At 34.8% G+C, this 21,382-nt stretch overlaps 1 protein-coding gene and 1 non-coding gene across 2 annotated transcripts; both read left to right on the forward strand.

Moving 5' to 3' along the window:
• The first annotated feature begins 1,687 nt into the window (after positions 1–1,687).
• On the forward strand, positions 1,688–21,266 carry LOC146924415 (lysM domain receptor-like kinase 3). The gene is made up of 14 exons (XM_085709454.1): positions 1,688–1,959; positions 10,437–10,876; positions 11,516–11,549; positions 11,647–11,654; positions 11,812–11,973; positions 12,060–12,253; positions 12,462–12,551; positions 12,701–12,794; positions 12,894–13,045; positions 13,131–13,225; positions 13,319–13,454; positions 13,593–13,691; positions 13,773–14,226; positions 21,194–21,266. The coding sequence occupies exons 1-13, from the start codon at positions 1,709–1,711 to the stop codon at positions 13,935–13,937; spliced, it is 1,920 nt and encodes a 639-aa protein (XP_085565580.1). The 5' UTR covers positions 1,688–1,708; the 3' UTR covers positions 13,938–14,226; positions 21,194–21,266.
• LOC146924416 (small nucleolar RNA R71) lies at positions 8,414–8,520 on the forward strand. The gene has a single exon (XR_015013045.1). It is a non-coding gene; the product is annotated as a small nucleolar RNA R71 (small nucleolar RNA).
• Positions 21,267–21,382: the final 116 nt, after the last annotated feature.

A 21,382-nucleotide genomic window follows, 5' to 3' on the forward strand; every position in this document is an offset into this window, starting at 1 on the left:
CTGAGTTTGTTGAGAAAGAGCCGTTGCCAATTTTCTGAAAATCCATCAATTTGGTCCTTGGAAATTTTCTGTAAATCAATCAATTTGGTCTCTGCCTGCGTGGCATCTGACGTGGCAAGCCTTGTAAGAGGTTAACGTTACACGTCACCTCCGTTAACAGACCAACTTAACGGAGGGACTGATTTGATTGATATTTTGTAAATTCAGGGACTAAATAGATATTTCGATAAATTCAGGGACAAATTTGATGGATTGCTGATAATTCAAGGACGAATTTGAGGTATTACTCGATATAAAAGAGAGATAAATACAAAGGCATTCATTCTCAATTGAGGTCATGTGAGGAGGGATGAGAGAGAAGGATGAGAGATAGGGAATCAACATGACATTATTTTGTTTGTTTAATTATTTTTAAAAAAAATTAAATATACTCACTTACGCATATTATTTATGAAAGCGCCTTTGTCATTTATTCGCCGACTCGTATGAAAAATTTGCTACCAAACATGTCTACTTTGAAATTTGGAATTTTGTGACATATTTTGAAAAATAATCTTGATGTAATTAAAGAAACATGCTCCAATTTCTTCAACCTCACCATCCTCTCTTCAGATATTCACTTTCTCTCCCGTTTCAAAACCCATTTTCCCTTTATCAATCTCAAAATTCTACCATGATGTTGATTTTTATTTTTATTTTTTGTAAATGGGTTTGGGTATTGAGAACCAATTTAAAATGGTTCAAAAAAATCTAATTATAAAAAGAAGAAAAAAGCATAAAAAACAATTATTCATAACCAGATCTGATGGTTCTTGATGACGATTTGGTAAAGAACTTGTAATCGCAAATTGTGATTAAGATTCATAAACGCTAACAAAAACCAATGTTCAATTTACAGAAAAATTAGTGACCCATTTGGCAATCAAATTTGAAGTAATAAATATAGAAAGAGAGAATAAAAAATACCAGGAGAAGTTTGTGAAGATTTGTGTGATTTAAGTTGTTGGAATGGTAGCCATAATTGATGTGATCTTGCAAAAGCTGCTGGTTGTGGGTGAGTGATGAAGGTGAGACAAAAAAATATGGTACAAAGAAGTCTATGATTAAGCTATGTTCCTTAACTAATCTAAGGGTCAAAAAAACTTTCCCATGGTGGGAAAGGATTCCCCTTTCCCATGTTAACCTTCACCAAAAAAAAGATAGGAAGCTATAAATTTGAAATTTGGCCTTGTCAAACAAACAACAATAATGCACTTCAAAAATAGTACTCCCAATAAATAAATATATCCATTCCCTTTCAAAATAAATAAATCCATTTGAAAAAACCTTACCTACCATCTAAATTATTGCTTTTACACAAACAATTCATTTTTTTTTGACAAGTACACAAACAATTCATAAGAAACATTAGTTTGATGGGAATATTATTCTAAGTTATTTAAAATATATATTTAATTAGATTAGATGTATATAATATCATATTTGTAAGAATCTTTTATAAGAGTCAAGTGCAGAGAAAGTGACAGAAGTGAAAATAAAACAAAAAAAAAATATCTTACACGAGTTTTTATTCCCAACTTCATAAAAAATTAGTTTTACCATCAACCTCTTTGAAAATTATCTATTTTTCCAAAGTCTTTCATACGAAAATTTTTTTCAACTCAATCATATTTCCATTTTCCATAACATGTATTATTCCTAGCACACTATGATTCATCACACACCCAAATTCTTATCTTATGTTCCTATTATACTGTACACAATGAAACCAATCAAACTCATACTATCATTTTTATTGTTGTTACTAGCCTCTAAATCCTTCATAGCAGAATCAAAATGTAGCAAAACTTGTAACATGGCTTTAGCTTCCTATTATTTACAGAATGATACAAATCTCACATATGTTTCAAACATCATGCAATCAAACCTTGTTACAAAACCAGAAGATATTGTTAGTTGGTAGATCTCTGGCAAGTGCACCAAATACTATCGAAGTAGTAAAAATATCGTTCCCACGAGGACTATTTTTAACTTCAAAAATTCAATCGCGTTATAAAAATAGGATGTATAAAGGTTTATTTTTGTTTGCCACTAGGCAGTAGATTTGGTTTGATTTTATGAAATCAAATAAAAGAATAAGATTTGATTAAGAAAATATGGAGAGAGATGAGATCAGGTCTTCGAATCCTCTATGTTTCCCCTAATTGGTTACTGCACCTATTATTACTAATGATTTTCTAGTTTCACGATAGTTAACAAATTAGCCCTAATCAATCCCTTGAGTTAGGACCCTCTTCTTAAACTACAACCCCTAATTCCTTAGGTGGTCTAATAATCCTTGAAGGTTTTATGAACGTTAACCTAATATCACTAACAAACGATTATCTATTCCTAGACTAACCATGTTTATCAGAACAATTCAATTAGGTCTAAGTCGAAAGCTATGGTCAGTAGTCATTCGATCTCACGAAATCATGTTTATATTTGATCAGGATATAAAAAGCATTAAGAACAATTGAATTGAATAAAGACTAGAAATTCATTAATAAACAATAGAGTTTCACAGCAACATAATATCAATTAGGGTTACATAGGTTCATCTCCGACCTAATCTCTAAGAGATTTAGCTACTCATAATTGAGTTTACAAATAGCATAATCAATGAAAGAATTAAAACATACATAAACTGGGTTAGAGATGATGAAATCCTCTCCGCTGCAGCCTTCTGGGTGTTAAAATCGCACTTTAGCTCTCCAAAATCGTAATCCCCTTTGTTTGAGACTGACTTCAGCTTAAATAGGCAAGTTCTGATCGCCCAAAATCGTACCACGATGGCACAAATCGTACCACGATTGGTACTTTGAACCCTAATTTCCTTTAAAGCCCTCCTTGAAATCGTATCACGATGGTATGGATCGTATTGCGATCCAACTCTTCAAAAAACATGCTTTCTGACTTCAAGAAATCGTATTGCGATTAGCAAATCGCAGTACAATTGGCTTCTTCCAGTTCTTCCATATTTGATGCTTTTAACTGCTCCTGGACACTTAATGTTGCTTAGAACTCTATCAAAATGTCAAAATAAGTCCTAAAAATTACGTAATGACAGCATGTCATCACAACCCCAAACTTAAACCATTCCTTGTCCTCAAGGAATTTGCTTGCAACAGTGACAAACGACAGTAAAATAACAGTTACCTGACAAAACGATAGTACCCAAAAGTTCATTCTCCTTCTAGCTAAAGATGAGCTAGTTTGACTTGTTCGCATCCACCAATTCACAACTCCACGCATTCAATTGAAACAGGGTTCTACCAGTCGACATGCAGGTCTACATATTACCATACGCTTGAAAAGTTTCTAAACATCAATCAAAGTCAATATCATTACACACTTTTGAGGTCTTTAGGGTTATAACGGGGCTTAGGTGAAAGGTGGGATATATTTGGATAAGTAGGCTACACAAAATTTGAGTTAGGCATTCCTACGGAAGTTAAAGCACAAAATTCAATCCTTCAATCATTCACCTTGTGGAATAACAATCAATGCAAAGGTACTAGAGAATATTTTTAACATTTAGGGACAATCGAGTTTGAAGTTACTCGGATTTTAAATGTTTTGTCCCTTTTTCATCATTCAATTTCTTCTTTTTTTTTTTTTTTTTTTGATACACCATTTTTGTGTATATTTTGCATGACAATTTCTTATTTCTTTTTCTTTCATTTTTGTTCTCTTATTCTCTAGTACCCCCACCCCAAACTTAATTTGGTTGCAAATTCCAATAGCAACCCCAAACTTAATCTTTAGCAACATTCTACAATGCCTTAACTCAGAAAATACATTAAGGGACAAGTCCTAAAAGTCTCTAGGCTTGTAATGTAGTTTGTCACCGAACAAAAAGTTCTAATCCTACCGGCTCACAATTGGTTAAGAAAGGATAAATTCAACAAATTAAAACAGGGTAGGCTTCAAAAAGGCTCACAGGACCAAGCACTTTTGCCTCAGTGTGTAATTGACAAAGACCAATTAATAATAGAGAAACAATGCAAGTTCTAGAAATGTAGTTGCATGGAAAACTAATCTAAATATAAGTAAATTGAAAAACAAGATTTGGCAATGAACCTTATGGCTGAGATTTGTGGGAGTATGTGACTACCTAGCAACGCCGTACACTTCGCCTTTGAATCAAGTCACCCCTCCTTTTGAACTTTTAGAATACCGTTTCATCATACAACTGTTACTAAACTGGAATAGGTCACATAACAAACAAATTCGTCAATAATAAACAAGTGCAAATTTATCACAAACGGGGAAATTAGTTCAATGGACTTCTGACAATACGAGAAAATAAAATAAAAAAAAACAATACGGAATGAAATAAAATTGTTCAACAGAAAATAAAAATTACAACAAAACAATAAAACAAGCAAAGCTGGACCCTCAGTGATCCAGTCCCATATCCACATCATCATCACCAGCAGTCCCGGGTATCCCATCAAAGAAGTCATCAGCATCTGCCTTCTCTCCTGCCTCGAAATCATCAGTGATCTCCTTCTTCATGAAAGCAGCATATCGCTCTTGGCGATCAAAGTAAGCATCCATAGACTCCCTAGACTTGTCAAACCTCTCATAAGACCCGGTGATAGGCCTCCTATGCATCTGTGCCTCTGCAGTAAACTCAGCGGAGAACCTCGGACGGTTAACCCACATGAGATCAGAGGTCTCATTCATCCAGTTAGCAGAACTGAACATATACTCTAGAACCATAGGATGAACTGGAGGGTAAGAACCATGCTGACTACTACCCTCTCCATGCTCCATTTGTGGTGGCTGTTGCTGTGGTGGTGCTTCAGGTTCACCGCTTCTCCTCCGCATATAATCCGCGTACTTTTTCATCAAGACATCCATAGTCTTGTCAGTGATAGGCTTTGTGGTAGGAGTATGCAAGTCACCCTCAAATTCTAACACCAGCATCTTCTCACATAGCCAATTAATCATGCTCCCATGCCCATAGACTGACTTGCTACCCTTTGCGATCATATGAATGTTGTTGGCAATGAGTTCACCAACATTTATGTGTTGTTGATCAAGAATAGCAGAAACAGTGAGTACTCGCTTGAGAGGAATCTCAGAGGAGCAAGAAGTGCTCTCAAGCGTCTGAATAACAAAAGAGGCCCATGCCTTTGGAATGGGCAAAAATTCAGCATAAGTCAACATCCGGGCTTTCTTCCATGTAGCCCCTGGCCTACACATTTGGGCAAGCAACTCAGCCCATCGATCATCACCCCAACTTTTTGCTTCACGCTCCAATCTCCGAACCGCACACTCTTCCGGTGCAATTAACCCAAGCAAATTGTTTATAGCAGCAGGACTGAAATCTATCACCTTCCCTCGAACGTAGGATTGATATTTCGTTTCCGTGAAACGAGCGTTTGCATAGAACTCCATCACCACAGACTTGTTATTCTCTTCCGGTACCATGTTGTTCAACTCTTCCCATCCTCTCTCACGAAGCATTGTGTCAAAGACTGGATACTTTGTGAGATTCACCACATCAAATTTTCGTTCTCCCACCACTTCAAAACCCTTGCAATAATCAAACCACGCTCTAGCATCTTCGGAAATGAACCGGTTAACGTTTGTTGGTGGGACGGCGGTTCGTTTGCGTTTGTTTTGGCTAGATGAAGGTTGGGTGGTTGTTTTCTTAGGCTTGGATTGTTGACGGGTCAATGGTTTGGAAGGTGGTTGTTGTTTGGGTGCCATTGATGAAAATTGGATGATTTGGTGAAAAGGGTTGGATGAATATGTTGGATTATGTGGATGAAGATGAAGGTTGTTGAGTGAATTGATGTTGGGAAGTGTTAGGAAGATGAAAAATTGGTAGAAAAGGGATGAATTTCGTGGTTAGGGTTTCAGGAGAAATTTGGGCAGAGTAACACTAGGAAAAGGGTCGAATGGGTTGTGCTTGCAACTGCTGGGTTTTTATAGAACCTGATAAAATCGTACTGCGATTGTATAATCGTATTACGATTGCAGTTTGTAACGGTTATATCTTTCAAATTCTTGATGCCATCGTAATGCGATTCTACCATCGTAGTGCGATTTGTTTGAAACAGAAAGGGTGCAAAATTTTTCCATTTATCGTATTGCGATACCCCAATCGTAATACGATATCAAAAGTCAAAGTCCAGGTGTTTGACTTCACCATCGTACTACGATTTTACAATCGTAATGCGATTTTGTAAAGTCAGAATGCCAATATTTTAAAATTTAAACTTTTTTCTGGACTTCTACTTTTGAAAAATAATTATTCTTGGAAAGGGAGATTGTGATACAACATCAGTTTCGTATTACAATCCTCTGCCTGTTTTTGTGTTTTGTTCCAAAAGAAAAAATTTAAAAGCTAAAAGCTATAAATTATACCTGAAAATAAATCAGTGGGTTGCCTCCCACCCAGCGCTTCTTTACCGTCACTAGCTTGACTGATGACTATCCCTAAGGATCAGTTGATGTCTCCCCCTCTTCATTGTTTGGGAGTCCTCCTTTACGGTACCGTTTCAGCTTTTGTTCCTTGCCCTTGAAAGTTCCTTGTGCACCAGACTTCCTTAGATCCACATCTTCAACCTCTTTCTTACTTTCAATAAGCTTCACAATTTCCCCTTCCATAGGTTGAATAGGTTGAGATTCAAAGGAGTTTTCTTCGACTGTTTCTTCACTAACGTCAATCCGGTAACACTTGTGGTTATCATCTTGGTTCTTTATTGCCTCAAAGATATTGAAAACTACCTGCTCATTGTGGAATCTCAACATTAACTCTCCACGTTCAACATCAATCAAAGCACGACCAGTTGCAAGGAAAGGTCTTCCTAGAATGAGTGGCATATCCTCATCTTCAGCCATATCTAAGACCACAAAATCTGCTGGGAACACCAAGTCATTAACCTTGACTAGCACATCTTCAAGTATACCGAAAGGATAAGAGATTGACCGATCAGCTAAAGTAATGGTCATTCTTGTTGGTTTTGGTTCCCCACACTTAAGCTTCTTCATCATTGAAAGTGGCATCAGATTTATACTTGCTCCCAAGTCACATAAAGCTCTACCAATGTCTACCGGTCCAATTGAACAAGGGATAGTAAAGGCACCAGGATCCTTCAACTTAGGTGGCAGCTTCTTTTGAAGAATAGCACTACAATTTTCAGAAAGTGCAATGTTCTCATCATCCTTAGGCTTCCTTCGTTTAGTCAACAAGTCTTTCATGAACTTAGCATATAACGGCATTTGATCAAGGGCTTCACCGAAAGGAATATTCACCTGAAGTTGTGAGAAAAGTTGCATGAACTTCTTGAATTGGCCTTCATCCTTTTCTTTCTTCTTTGAAAGGTGAGGGTATGGAAGCTTCACATATGATGGAATAACCTGTGGTTTGTCTCCCTCTTTCAAAATTTGACTCTTCGACTTCCTCAAGATTGAATCTTCATCAATTAACTTCTCACTTTTTTCTCCCTCTATTTTTTTCTTCCTTTCATTTTCAACTACTCCCTGATCATTTTCTTTTTCAACTACACCCTCATCATTTTTTTCAACTACATCATTCTCCTCCACCTCAACTACATCATCAACCTTCTTTGGAGCTTTTGGAACTAAAGGTGTCAAAACCTTTTTGCTCCTCAATTCAATAGCATTACAAGACTCATTCTTAGGGTTGTCTTTAGTGTTACCTGAGAATCCGCCTTTACTTTGTTCAGCCAATTGCTTAGCTAATTGCCCCAGTTGAGTTTCAAGCATCTTCCTAGAAGCTTCATTGTTCTTTCTTTCAGCTTCTTGACTCTTCTTCATCTCTTCAAAGTTGCCTTGAGTCATCTTCATGAAATTCATCATAGTTTCCTCAAGAGCTGATGGCTTCCTTTGTTGTTGTTGAGGAGGAGTGAGCATCTGAGAGTTCAAAGCATTGTTATTTGAGTAGCTTAGATTTGGATGCTTGTTAATGCCTGAATTGTAGTATTGATTCTGCCTTTGATATCCTCCCATGAAGTTAGCTTCTTCATTTGATCCTTCTGGAACACATTCACCATTGGGATGTTCTTCACCACATAAGTCGCACTTGATTGCAGCTACTTGTTGTTGCTTATGAGCCAAAGTGAAGCCTTGAAACTCCTTAGTTAGAGCTTCGATTTGTTTGTTCATCGCTGCTTGGTTAGCAAGGATAGCAGTTTGTTCACTCACCCCAAACACTCCTCTTTCCTTCTTCTTAGCTTCAGCACGATACTCATTTCCAGCCATGTTTTCTATCAAAGCTTGGACTTCATGATCAGTTTTGCTCTTGAGACTACCTCCCGCGGAAGCATCTAAGAACATTCTTGTGTTTGGTGTCACCCCCTCAGTAAAGATTTGGAGGTATTGTTTCTCGGTGAACTTATGATTAGGGCATCTCTTAAGAAGCAAATTGAATCGCTCCCAAGCATCATACAATGATTCACCTTCTCCTTGCTTGAAGTTAGAGATCTCCATCTTCTTGTCCCAATACTTAGACATCGGGAAATATTTCTCCAAGAACTTCAGCTCTAACTCTTCCCATGTTTGGACAGTCCCGTTTGGAATTGTTAGCAACCAATCTTTTGCTCTTCCCGTCAAGGTGAAAGGAAATAGCCTTAGCTTCTTTTGTGCTTCAGTCACGGTGGCTGGTTGCACACAAAACTCGCAGGTTTCAGCAAAGCGACTCAAGTGTTCATGAGGACTCATAGCTTCAGTCCCATCGAATTGCTTGTCCCTTAAACCGTTGAGGACAGTTGTCTTGATGTCGAAAGCTACGGGGTTAGCTGGTTGAAAAGTGTGGGTCAGTTGACCGCGATGAGTGGCTAACCCGTAGTCTCCTAGTTTAGGTCTTGGTGGTACAACTCCTTCTCCTTCCATAGTTGCAGATTTAGGAGAAGAGATTGTTTCAGATTCACTTGAGAGTTGCTCCGGTACTTGTTCTCGAACACCCGGTGGAACGGATTGAGCTAACCTTTGCGATCGGACAGCTTTCCGAAGTGCTCTAGCAGTTCTTTCAATTTCCGGATCGTACTCTAGGTCGTCAGAGCTCTGTTTACCTCGCATAAACAGCAAAATACCTTAGTAGCACTGCACAACGCAAAATAATCAAGTGAATATGAAAACAGAAAAATAAAAATAAAAAAAAACAGAAAAGTAAATTGCAAAAACCCTAAATTATAACGTAATTGCCTTGTTGAAATAATTCAACAGTCCCCGGCGACGGCGCCAAAAACTTGATAGATCTCTGGCAAGTGCACCAAATACTATCGAAGTAGTAAAAATATCGTTCCCACGAGGACTGTTTTTAACTTCAAAAATTCAATCGCGTTATAAAAATAGGATGTATAAAGGTTTATTTTTGTTTGCCACTAGGCAGTAGATTTGGTTTGATTTTATGAAATCAAATAAAAGAATAAGATTTGATTAAGAAAATATGGAGAGAGATGAGATCAGGTCTTCGAATCCTCTATGTTTCCCCTAATTGGTTACTGCACCTATTATTACTAATGATTTTCTAGTTTCACGATAGTTAACAAATTAGCCCTAATCAATCCCTTGAGTTAGGACCCTCTTCTTAAACTACAGCCCCTAATTCCTTAGGTGGTCTAATAATCCTTGAAGGTTTTATGAACGTTAACCTAATATCACTAACAAACGATTATCTATTCCTAGACTAACCATGTTTATCAGAACAATTCAATTAGGTCTAAGTCGAAAGCTATGGTCAGTAGTCATTCGATCTCACGAAATCATGTTTATATTTGATCAGGATATAAAAAGCATTAAGAACAATTGAATTGAATAAAGACTAGAAATTCATTAATAAACAATAGAGTTTCACAGCAACATAATATCAATTAGGGTTACATAGGTTCATCTCCGACCTAATCTCTAAGAGATTTAGCTACTCATAATTGAGTTTACAAATAGCATAATCAATGAAAGAATTAAAACATACATAAACTGGGTTAGAGATGATGAAATCCTCTCCGCTGCAGCCTTTTGGGTGTTAAAATCGCACTTTAGCTCTCCAAAATCGTAATCCCCTTTGTTTGAGACTGACTTCAGCTTAAATAGGCAAGTTCTGATCGCCCAAAATCGTACCACGATGGCACAAATCGTACCACGATTGGTACTTTGAACCCTAATTTCCTTTAAAGCCCTCCTTGAAATCGTATCACGATGGTATGGATCGTATTGCGATCCAACTCTTCAAAAAACATGCTTTCTGACTTCAAGAAATCGTATTGCGATTAGCAAATCGCAGTACGATTGGCTTCTTCCAGTTCTTCCATATTTGATGCTTTTAACTGCTCCTGGACACTTAATGTTGCTTAGAACTCTATCAAAATGTCAAAATAAGTCCTAAAAATTACATAATGACAGCATGTCATCATTAGTTACAACACAGACACAATAAAAAACAAAGATTCTGTCCAATCTTTTACAAGAGTGAATGTTCCATTCCCATGTGATTGCATACAAGATGAGTTTCTTGGCCATATATTTCAATACCAAGTTGCTACAAAAGATACTTATTTATCTGTTGCTAGTAACAATTATTCCAATTTGACTACTGCTGAATGGTTGCAAAATTTCAATACCTATCCATCAAATGATATTCCTGATACTGGAACTCTTAATGTTACTGTTAATTGTTCTTGTGGGAACAGTGATGTTTCCAAGGATTATGGTTTGTTTATTACTTATCCTCTTAGACCTGAGGATTCTTTGGAATTGATTTCTAATAAGACTGAAATTGATGCTGAGTTGCTGCAAAAGTATAACCCTGGTGTGAATTTTAGTCAAGGGAGTGGTTTGGTTTATATTCCTGGGAAAGGTACTTTCTTATTTCGATTCTATATATGCTTGGTCTTCTGATATCAATTTATGATGTTTTTGTACATACCGTGAGATTGGTTTTCTTATATGTATTAAATTGGTTAAAGGGTAATCCGTATTTGTTATTTCACTTTTGATTTTTGTGAATTTATAGATAGAATCATGGTTTTTGAGAAGGAGAAAACTTGAGTGCGTTTCTTTAGGTGTTTTTCGTATTATTCTTCACTTAAAATACAACTTTTGTGGTTATAACAAACTTTGAGAAAATTCTAGAATCAAGGAAATCATTGGTAATTATGAACATTTTAAGTGAAGAACAGGAAAAACACCTTAAGATTTGAAATGTCCAGAATCACAATTTCAGCCATGCAATCATGGTTTTTGATGTCTTTCCGACTGAAATATGGCCATGATAGAGGTCACATTTGATCATGATTCTCTACAAAATCAACGATCATGGAGAAAATGCTAATGATTTCTGATAATCGGATTACTGCTGCATTCAAAGTGTTTACATGATAAGAAATGCAATGAAGGCGTAACTTTTTAGTTGTGTGCCTGTATCTTCAACTTCATTATGGAGATCTATAAGCTTTGAAACATTAGCCTCACATTTTATTTTCTCTTCAATTTCCAGACCAAAATCGTAACTATGTGCCTTTTCACACTAGGTAATTCCCTTTTTGCTTTGCACATGAAGTTAAATAATTTTTCATACTATTAATAACATGCTAATCTTGATGGCCTTGTTTTCATTTTCCTTTTCAGCACTGGAGGTTAGCTTCAACTTTCTAAAACTACAAAGAAAGTTGTTTTATTGATTATTGTTATACTCGAGTTTTCATTCATATCAGATGCAAGGTAAAAATATCCTTAAAGTAGAATTCTAATCTACTTCCATCTCATATTACATATATTTTCGTACATAATCAGGTCTATCAGGTGGAGTTATAACTGGAATATCTGTTGGAGCAGTAGCAGGACTAATGCTATTATCATTTTGTATTTATGTCACGTATTACCGAAAGAAGAAGGTATGGAAGCAAGAATTTCTCTCGGAAGAATCCAGCGCGATCTTCAGTCAAGTTAAGAATGGTAAATAGATAGATAGAAAATTTAAATATAGTTGATCATGATGGACCATAGACTATAGGAACGCTTATTTATCATCTTTCTTTCAGATGAAGTCTCCGGTAATGCTACATATGGAACTTCAGATTCTGTGAGTCCTGCTAATATGATTGGAATTAGGGTGGAAAAATCAGGAGAGTTTTCATATGAAGAACTAGCCAATGCCACAAATAACTTCAATATGGCTAACAAAATCGGTCAAGGTGGTTTCGGTGAAGTCTATTACGCAGAGCTGAATGGCGAGGTTTGTAATCATAGCATTGTTAGGTTTAACTTTTGATAATAATTCAAATCTTCCACCTTCACTTATTTTGTGCTTTTGATGTTTTTTTCACTAAATAGATACTTCAAGCACCACAAATTAATGTTAGATATAATTATGCTTTAAGGATATATCTGCAATGATTCCCTTTTATAGCTTTCACATAAAGAAGTTAACTCTAATTACACAGAAAGCTGCAATAAAAAAGATGGACATGAAAGCAACAAAAGAATTTCTTGCTGAGTTGAAGGTGTTGACGCGTGTTCATCACGTGAACCTGGTAATATTTGAAACTTAATCCATGCTATTTAGTATAGCTTACGAAAACAATCTATAACTTAAATGGAAAGAACAGTTTTATTCTATTTTAACTCTTGTTATAGAAATAGCTTATACATAAGCCCTTATATATGTTTGTCTATTGTATAGGTACGTTTGATCGGATATTGCGTTGAGGGATCCCTTTTTCTTGTCTATGAATACATTGATAATGGAAATTTAGGCCAACATCTACGCGGTTCAGGTGATATAAGAACTTGTTAAATATCTATGTTTGATGCATGAATATGATTATAATGAACGATGACTATATAATATAACAATCAATTCAAAATGTTTCCAGATGGAGAACCTCTGTCATGGCCTAGCAGGGTTAAAATTGCTCTGGATTCGGCCAGAGGTCTTGAATACATTCATGAACATACCGTCCCTACATATATTCATCGCGACATAAAGTCAGAAAATATTTTATTAGACAAAAACTTCTGTGCAAAGGTACAATCTGTTTCAATAACTTTCTTCTGCTTGTTGCCTTTCTTTTCGGATAATTCTGAGAGACGTTTTATTCTTTTGTTTTCAGGTTGCAGACTTTGGATTAACCAAGCTGATTGATGTTGGAATTTCATCAGTTCCCACTGCTAATATGGCTGGCACATTTGGCTACATGCCACCAGAGTATGATGAAAATTATGCTTGTCTTTTTTATGTGATAGAAGCTTATTTGAGGCCAGAACAAAAATTTAATGACACCATTTTCTTATCTTGCAGATATGCATATGGTAGTGTTTCTTCAAAAATAGATGTATATGCTTTTGGAGTTGTTCTTTATGAACTAATTTCTGCTAAAGGAGCTGTGATAATGGGTGGTGATTCTGGTGCTGATTTAAAGGGCCTTGTAGTTTTGGTGATTCTTAACTCCCTACTATTAATAATATTTTCAAAATGCAGCCTAGTGATTTTACATTAGAAAATATATTTAAAACTATGTATGTATATATTGTTAATTTCTTATGTTTAATTTTTTTGATGACATGTGTGGCAGTTTGATGAAGTTCTTGATCAGCCACATCCTATAGAAGGTCTTAAAGAACTGGTTGATCCTAGGCTTGGAGATAACTATCCAATTGATCACGTTTTCAAGGTAGAAGATTATTCCATTTATTCAATTTAAAATCATTGTAATTGTGATTGAAACAATATTGACCAATTTGTTTACTTGTAGATGGCACAACTTGCCAAAGTATGTACAAATAGTGACCCACAGCAACGTCCAAATATGAGTTCTGTTGTAGTTGCTCTTACCACACTAACTTCAACTACTGAGGATTGGGATATCACTTCTATATTTAAAAATCCAAATCTTGTAAATCTAATGTCTGGAAGATAGGAGTGTGAATATAGGATACAATATACCCTTATATTAAAATAACCAAATGGCTTTTCTTTAGTACTCCCTCCGTCCTGTTTTATCTGAGTCAGTTTGGTTTTTCACACAGATTAAGAAAAATGTATAAATAAAGGGGAAAGTGGAATATATTGTATTGGGAATGATGAAAGTAATATTGATTAGAGTTATATTGTATTGGGAATGATGAAAATTGTATTGAAAATTGAAATGACTCAGTTATTTTGGGACACTTTTTTTTAGAAAATGGGTCAGATATTCCGGGACGGAGGTGTTTTATCTTGGTTTTCGGGTGTCAAACATTGATTAGGTTTGAACCTTTTTAACCGGTGATATCTCATTTTTTCTTGGGAAGTGAAAAAATAAGCAAAACCCTTGAGAATCGAGGTCCGGGAGTTGTTTTCGCTACGGGAAGGTGTTAGGCACCCATAACGACTATAGTATCCTATAGGAACCGTCTTTATTTTCTACGCGCGCGCCTTATTTTTAAATGCTATTTTGAAAGTGTTTATTTAAACCTAAGAGTTTTGCTAAGTGAAGAATTGGAGGGAGAAGAATGTTTGAATTTTTATTTTATTTGAATTGAAGGAATTTTGATTCCTTGCCTACGTACCCTTTTAAGGGATCAAATCCACCGTAGTTCTCTTCCAAAAAATGTTTTTGTTTTTGTTGGTTGATTTTAAGTTTGAAAATTGAAATTTTGAAGAATGAGAGAGAGGCCTCAAGGGCATAAGATTGTGAAATTGTGAGGTTGAATTAGTCATTTTGTAAAAGAAAGTCAAAGTATGATTAAAATTCATTAAGATTTTATTTAAGAAAATAAAAGGAAAATCAATGGGATTTTGATCCCAAGGTTTATTTAGAAAATGATTTGAATGATGTTGTTCATATTTGTTTGAAAAATTGATTTTTCTAAGTGTAAATCCTAAACATTCATCTAAACATTCAATCCTAAACATACATCTAAACATGCATATCCTAGTCATACATCTAAAAATATCTATGTGATGTGTGTGTATGTGTCGGTGCTTGTGTCGGTGCTTGTGTCGGTGTACATTATTAGAGTCCATTGTCCTTTACATCATTGGCCTAGATACATTCTATGGTCTTGCAAGAAATTAAAATTGCATAAAAGTAAAGTACAAGAATCCCTAGGTCATTACATTCTAAGCCTTTGTGTAAAAATTAAAGTGTATGATAATAAGGACTAAGAATATAAGATGGAGGATGAAATGCTTATGGAATGTGTGAAGTATGAAATGAAATGGTTAGTAGTATGAGGTGTAATATGGTAAAGATAAAGCATGAACAATACTATAACAAGAGCATAGGAATTGACACAAGACATAGCCAAAATAATGCAAGGTATAGCTACAATTCAACCACAAAAATGCAAGAATCATATGGCCTATAATTCTCACAATTCAACCTATTTTTCAAAGGGCATAAACTCTGGTTTTAAGATGAGGATCAAGGCAACATGATGAACTTGACATTTTTAAGTGAATTTAGACACATTTGCATTATTTATTCACAAACATAACTTGCAAGCCAAGCAATTAAGCAAAATTCACACACATGCAGCAAAAGCACATATAAACAGTAGCTAAAATTCCACAAAATCATATGGTATAGGTCACAAACATTTTTCAAGGAATTGGAATTAGACTCAAGCAATTTTCACAAGTTTTTAATCCAAAAAATCACAAAATAGCAAGAAAATCAACACATTATTTTTTATCAATTTTAATAGGCAAAAATCATCACAAAAATACTACAAAATTATCAAGAAATGTATATGAAATTTTTTTAGAATTTTTAAAAGATTTTCAGACTCAAGAACATGCAAAACTTCACAAATTTTAACAAACATAGTAAACAATTAACAAGAAAATACCACATATTTTCTAATCAAGATTTAACACATAACAACATCACAAAAATGTCAAGAAAATGATCAAGAACACATAGAAAAATTTTAGGAATTTTATAGTGCAAAAATAAGCATGCAGGGGTTCAAACAGCAAGCAAACAAGTGCATATAGCAAAAAAAAACAACAAAAAACGAAAAAAAAGGAAGCCTAGGCCCAAACCCAAACCTGCATGGATCCTGGATCCTCAGGGAGCTTCAGGGGCCGTTGGATTGATCCAGATGGATCAACCCTAGATCCAATGGCCAGGGGGACGAACCAACTGAACCAGACCGGTCCACAGGCTTATATAAATGCCTGACGGCCGGTCCAGCTCATTCTTCACTTGCCTTTCTCTCTCTTCTCTCTTTCTAGTGAGAGAAGCTCTCACTTCTCTCTTCTTCGACATTCATCCTCCACCGCCGGTTTCTGGAATGAAACGGCTGGAGACGATGAAGATTCATCGGAATCTTCATTGTCACCGCCGTGAATTCCAGATTCCGGCGACATTCAAACTTCTCCGATCAGTTTGGATCTAAACCCTAACTTGTTCTATTTCTTGTGCTGGTTACGAATATGAACCTAGATTTGGAAAATAAACGGTGAATCTTCGTAGATCTACAAATTAGGGTTTCGGTTTCAAACTTTTTCAATCTTTCTCAAACTTTTTCGAAAGAACAAGTTTTAAAACTTGTTGATCTACTCTGTTTCACCGTTTATCTTTGATTACGAACCTTCGATGATGCTTTAGAACAAAAATGAGAAGAGTTCATGTGTTTACCTGGTTTTAATATTGGAGATTTCGAACGAAAGATCCTTAAGACTGCTTCAGATTCTCTTGGTGAGTTTGAACCGAAAATAAATCGGTGTTCTATCTTCTTCTTCTTCACTGGTTCAATTCCTCTTTGATCTTTCTTCTTTTCTTCCTCAAATCCTCTGTGATCACGCTGATTTGTCCTCTGGATGATTCGGCGTTGGAATTGCAGAGTCTTATGGTTCGATGATGAAGATTCACTTCGAATCTCTGAGAACTTGCGAAACAAAATGTTTTTAATTCGAACTGTTTTTGTTGCAAAATTGCTGGATTTGAGTTTTATGTGATGAAATTATTGAGAATTTGTGATGGATTGGTGTGGATTTGTGAGGAATTGAGGTTAATTTGAGTTAGGGTTTATGATTTGGGGATGAAGTTCTTCATGAACTTCATCGTGTTCTTGAGTTTTCTGGATTTTGATTCGTTTGACTCTGGAGAGAGAATGGAAAGGTGTTTGTTGAGTTGGCACTGAATGAATGGATCTGTGATGATTAGGCCTTTTATAGGCTGACACCTGTGCTTGGGACCCAATAGTGAGCTGACACGTGGCCTGGACTGTAACTAACTCCCTTTGGACTAATCTGCAAAAACTGAAACTTGAGGACCAAACTGCAAAAACAATAAAAAGGACAAAAAAAAACCAACTGGACAAAATGTGGACTGTTCTGCAAATTTTTTTAAAAGAAAAGGACTTGAAAAATAAATTCGAAACAAAAAAGGACTTAGCTGCAATTATTAGAATTTTGAGGACTTAAAAAAAAATAGAAAAAATTAAAAATAAAATTGAACTAAAAAATGGTAAATTTGACTAAACGTAAAGTGAAACGATTAAAAATAACAAAACGGACTAAAACGAACCAATTACTTAAATGAGGTACTTTAAAGTAACCTCTCTCTGTCAAAATTTCGTGTGAAAAGACCAAAATGCCCCTAGGGACTAAAACGACTTAAAATGACTCAGATGCAATTTTAAAATGATTTTTGTAACACCCCGTTTTCCCAACGTAAAAATTTCATAATTAAAAATCAGAGTAATTCAACTTTAAACGGAATGCTACACTTCTTAAAAATTCATAAACTGAATAAATAACAATTTATTCTTCAAAATCATTTAACATAAGTAATTCAAAACTTCGCAGGGGAATTAGTTCATTCAACATAAAAAATCTTTGCCACGCAGGCCTCATCAGAAAATCTCATAAGTCTTAGTTCAATATTTATTCATAAAAGTTCATAAGTAATACGTAAGGAATAGAAATAGAAGACATAATCCCATCCCGTTACGTATCAGAGCACCTAAGACACACTTGTGAGGAGTCCACTCACGACCGCAACTAATCATGGTTACCTGCAAGTTACCCATACGAAGAGCAACATTTCCAAGCAGAGGGGTGAGATTTCTCAAACAATAATATAAAGCATATAAATCATGTAAAGTACATTCAACAACTTAAACATCCTATAATTCATTAATCATATCTAACAACTTAAACTTCCTTAACTAGTATCATTATTCTTCCTACATTAGTCATATACTTCATATTATATCATCATATAAATATCATCACATATCTACAAATATTAGTCATAAGCATTATCATATATCCTTTTAATCATAGCATCTTAATCATAGACATAAACATCATCATATAACATCAAGTACTAATCATAACCATCTCATAACATTATATATCAACCATAAACATAATCACAAACAATCCATCTTAAATATAATCACGAGGAATCATCATACATCATCATTAGTAAACGTATAACATCTAACATCAATAATAATCATAAGCATCATCACGTAATTCACATAAGTATCATTATCAAAACATAGCATTTATCGAAAACAACTTCATAATCAAGTTCACATAATCAACTTCATAAACAAACATCATCATTAAATCATAATCATCGAATCACAATCAAACTTCATAATCAAACCTCACTTAACTCGACAATGCGACTCAACTCGACTATGCAACTCTTAACATCTCAAATCATCTTAGCATCTTAACAACTTAACAACTTGACAACTCGACAACTTCACATCTTAAATCATCTTAAAAACCTCTTGATATGCAAATGCATTTGGTACCAATACAGAGCATCAAGCTCCCAACCAACTTATATGAGCGTAAATAGGCTCTTCAGGGCATCAAGCCCCCAACATAGTGAGCAAAAGCTCCAGGGCATCAAGCCCTCACCCATCGTGTGAATGACTAAGCATTCCAGGGCATCAAGCCCCCAACCAACGTATATGAGTATGCAATGGACTCAACTTTCTACAACTTAAACAACTTCATGAACATCTATGACATCCTAACATCTTGACAACATAACATCTTAACAACTTGATGACCTCATAACGACTCGACGACTTAACAACTCTTATCATCTTAACGTCTTAACATCTTAACATCTTAGCCTCTTGACAACATATGGATCACATAAATAATTAATGTCATATCATAATATAACAATATCAAATGATAATAAACAACATCTTAAAACATCATATTCATCAATCATAAACAACTTCATATAACATCGTATTTAAACATCAACAATAATTCACTATGTATCTTTGTAAAAACATAATAAATTATCCACAACATATTTTCATGTCAAACCAAAGCTACTGGAAAGATATCACAAATATCAACAACTTTCATGTTTACAACAAAGATCAATTCAAAACAGAAACATATGAACAAAACGCAAAAACATGAAACAGAGAATGCTGTCACCGTACAATTTCGCTAAGACCTCCCTGTAGTATTTTCATCATAACTCAAAGACCAAACATCATTTTCACATCAAACCAAAGCCACTGGAAAGCTAACAAAATTATCTAAAACTTTCATGTTTACGCCTAAGACCAATTCTATACCGATCAGTACCAGTTTTTATTTTAAATTCGGAAAAGTTGTGCTGAAAGTCCATAAAAATTCACTGTGACCTACGTGCAGTAATTCGACCATAACTCAAGTTCTATAAATCCTATTGACGTGAGACCAACGACATTAGAAAGCTAACATCCATACCTACAACTTTCGTGTTTACACCTAAACCCAGTTCGGAACTTAAACTTGTCAAACTGAGACAATAAAAACGCGTTTTGCACATTGACAGCAAAATCGCAGTTTAGCTGCGATTTCGCTTTGGGGAAATCTTTTCCACTTCGTATTCGATCCAATACTCTCCAAACTTGACCCTAATCATTACCCTATGATTACCCTATTATTAGAACACTAATTATTCATCAACTTACTGTATGCAAATTCAAAGGGTTCTCAAATCTATTAACAACCTATTACAATTATTAAACCCTAATTCTTAAACTCACCAACATCTCATCCAATTCCATGGTTCTAACCTCAAAACTATATCCAATAATCATCATATGGATTATCTAAGGTCTGTACACAGTTTCTACATCAATCTAACAACTTTTCATCGGTTAATCCTCAATTCTTCACTTAAAACCCTAATTCCTCAATCCTCACAAACTCTCCCGAACTTGTTAGATGTAATCTAATGATTTAACAACTTAATATTAATGCAAGACAGTCTCACCCTCACCTTAGATTAATTCCTGAATCAGCAGCAGCGTTCTTCTTTCCTAAGGTCTTCTCCTCTTCTCTTGACTTTTCTCTTCTCTTATCTTCTTTCTTGTTCTCCTCTTTTCCAAAAAGCGGTTTAGGGTAAACTCTTTCCAACCTAAGCTTCTCTATTTATAATATTAAAATATTCTTCCCAAATCTATTTAGGCCCAACAACTTATTCTTCTTTCTATTCTAACCCCCAAATCCACTCACACTAATAATCCTCATATTCTAATAAATAATATTTCTCTACTAAATATATAATAATACACCAAATAACAAATATATATCTATAACAATTAACAAATATATTATGCTAGTAAATACCAACATATAACATAACAAAATATCACTCAACAAAATATATTAACTAAATTATAAAAAGACATCTAATCTCAACAAATCATATATCCCTCATATACATCATATAAATATATAAATATATTCTAAAACTAATTAAAATAATTAAATAAAAAGGAGGGCGTTACAATTTTTAACAAGGAATTGAAGCAAGAGCTTTATACAAGCAAATTAAAAGACTCAGAGACAAATTTTAGAAATTAAACAGGGTTTTAACATATGAAAGGACTAAAATGCCCCTAGGGGCCAAACTGACTCAAAATGACTTCAACTGCAATTTTTGGAATGGATTTTGACATGGAATTGAAATAAAGACTTATTCAAACCAATTGAAAAGACTCAAACAAATTTTAAAGGACTAAAATGAGTTTGGATACATGAAATGACTAAAATACCTTTTTTCATGAATTTTGCAAATAACATTGAAATAAAATGCAGAGAAAGATGCAATTGATCAAAGACAAATTCAAATGACTTGAAATGCAAGAAAAGAAGAATTGAGCTAGTATTTTTAGGTCCAAAATTAGGGTATAACAGGAGGTAGTAAATTTTATGGTATTGTTATTTGAACCTCTGTTTTTTTTTTTTTAAGGAAATATCCCTTTTTATAAAATTAATATCAAAATTTAGTTAGGATAAGTTCAAGAATTTGAGTATCCAGAATTCTTTTTCTTTTTAAACTTTTTTCCTAGAAACACATGTATATTTATTATGAAAATTTTGGTGTAA

The sequence above is a fragment of the Medicago sativa genome, chromosome 5 (genome assembly GCF_051527215.1).
Source record: "Medicago sativa cultivar Bolivia chromosome 5, Bolivia_mono, whole genome shotgun sequence".
NCBI lineage: Eukaryota > Viridiplantae > Streptophyta > Magnoliopsida > Fabales > Fabaceae > Medicago > Medicago sativa.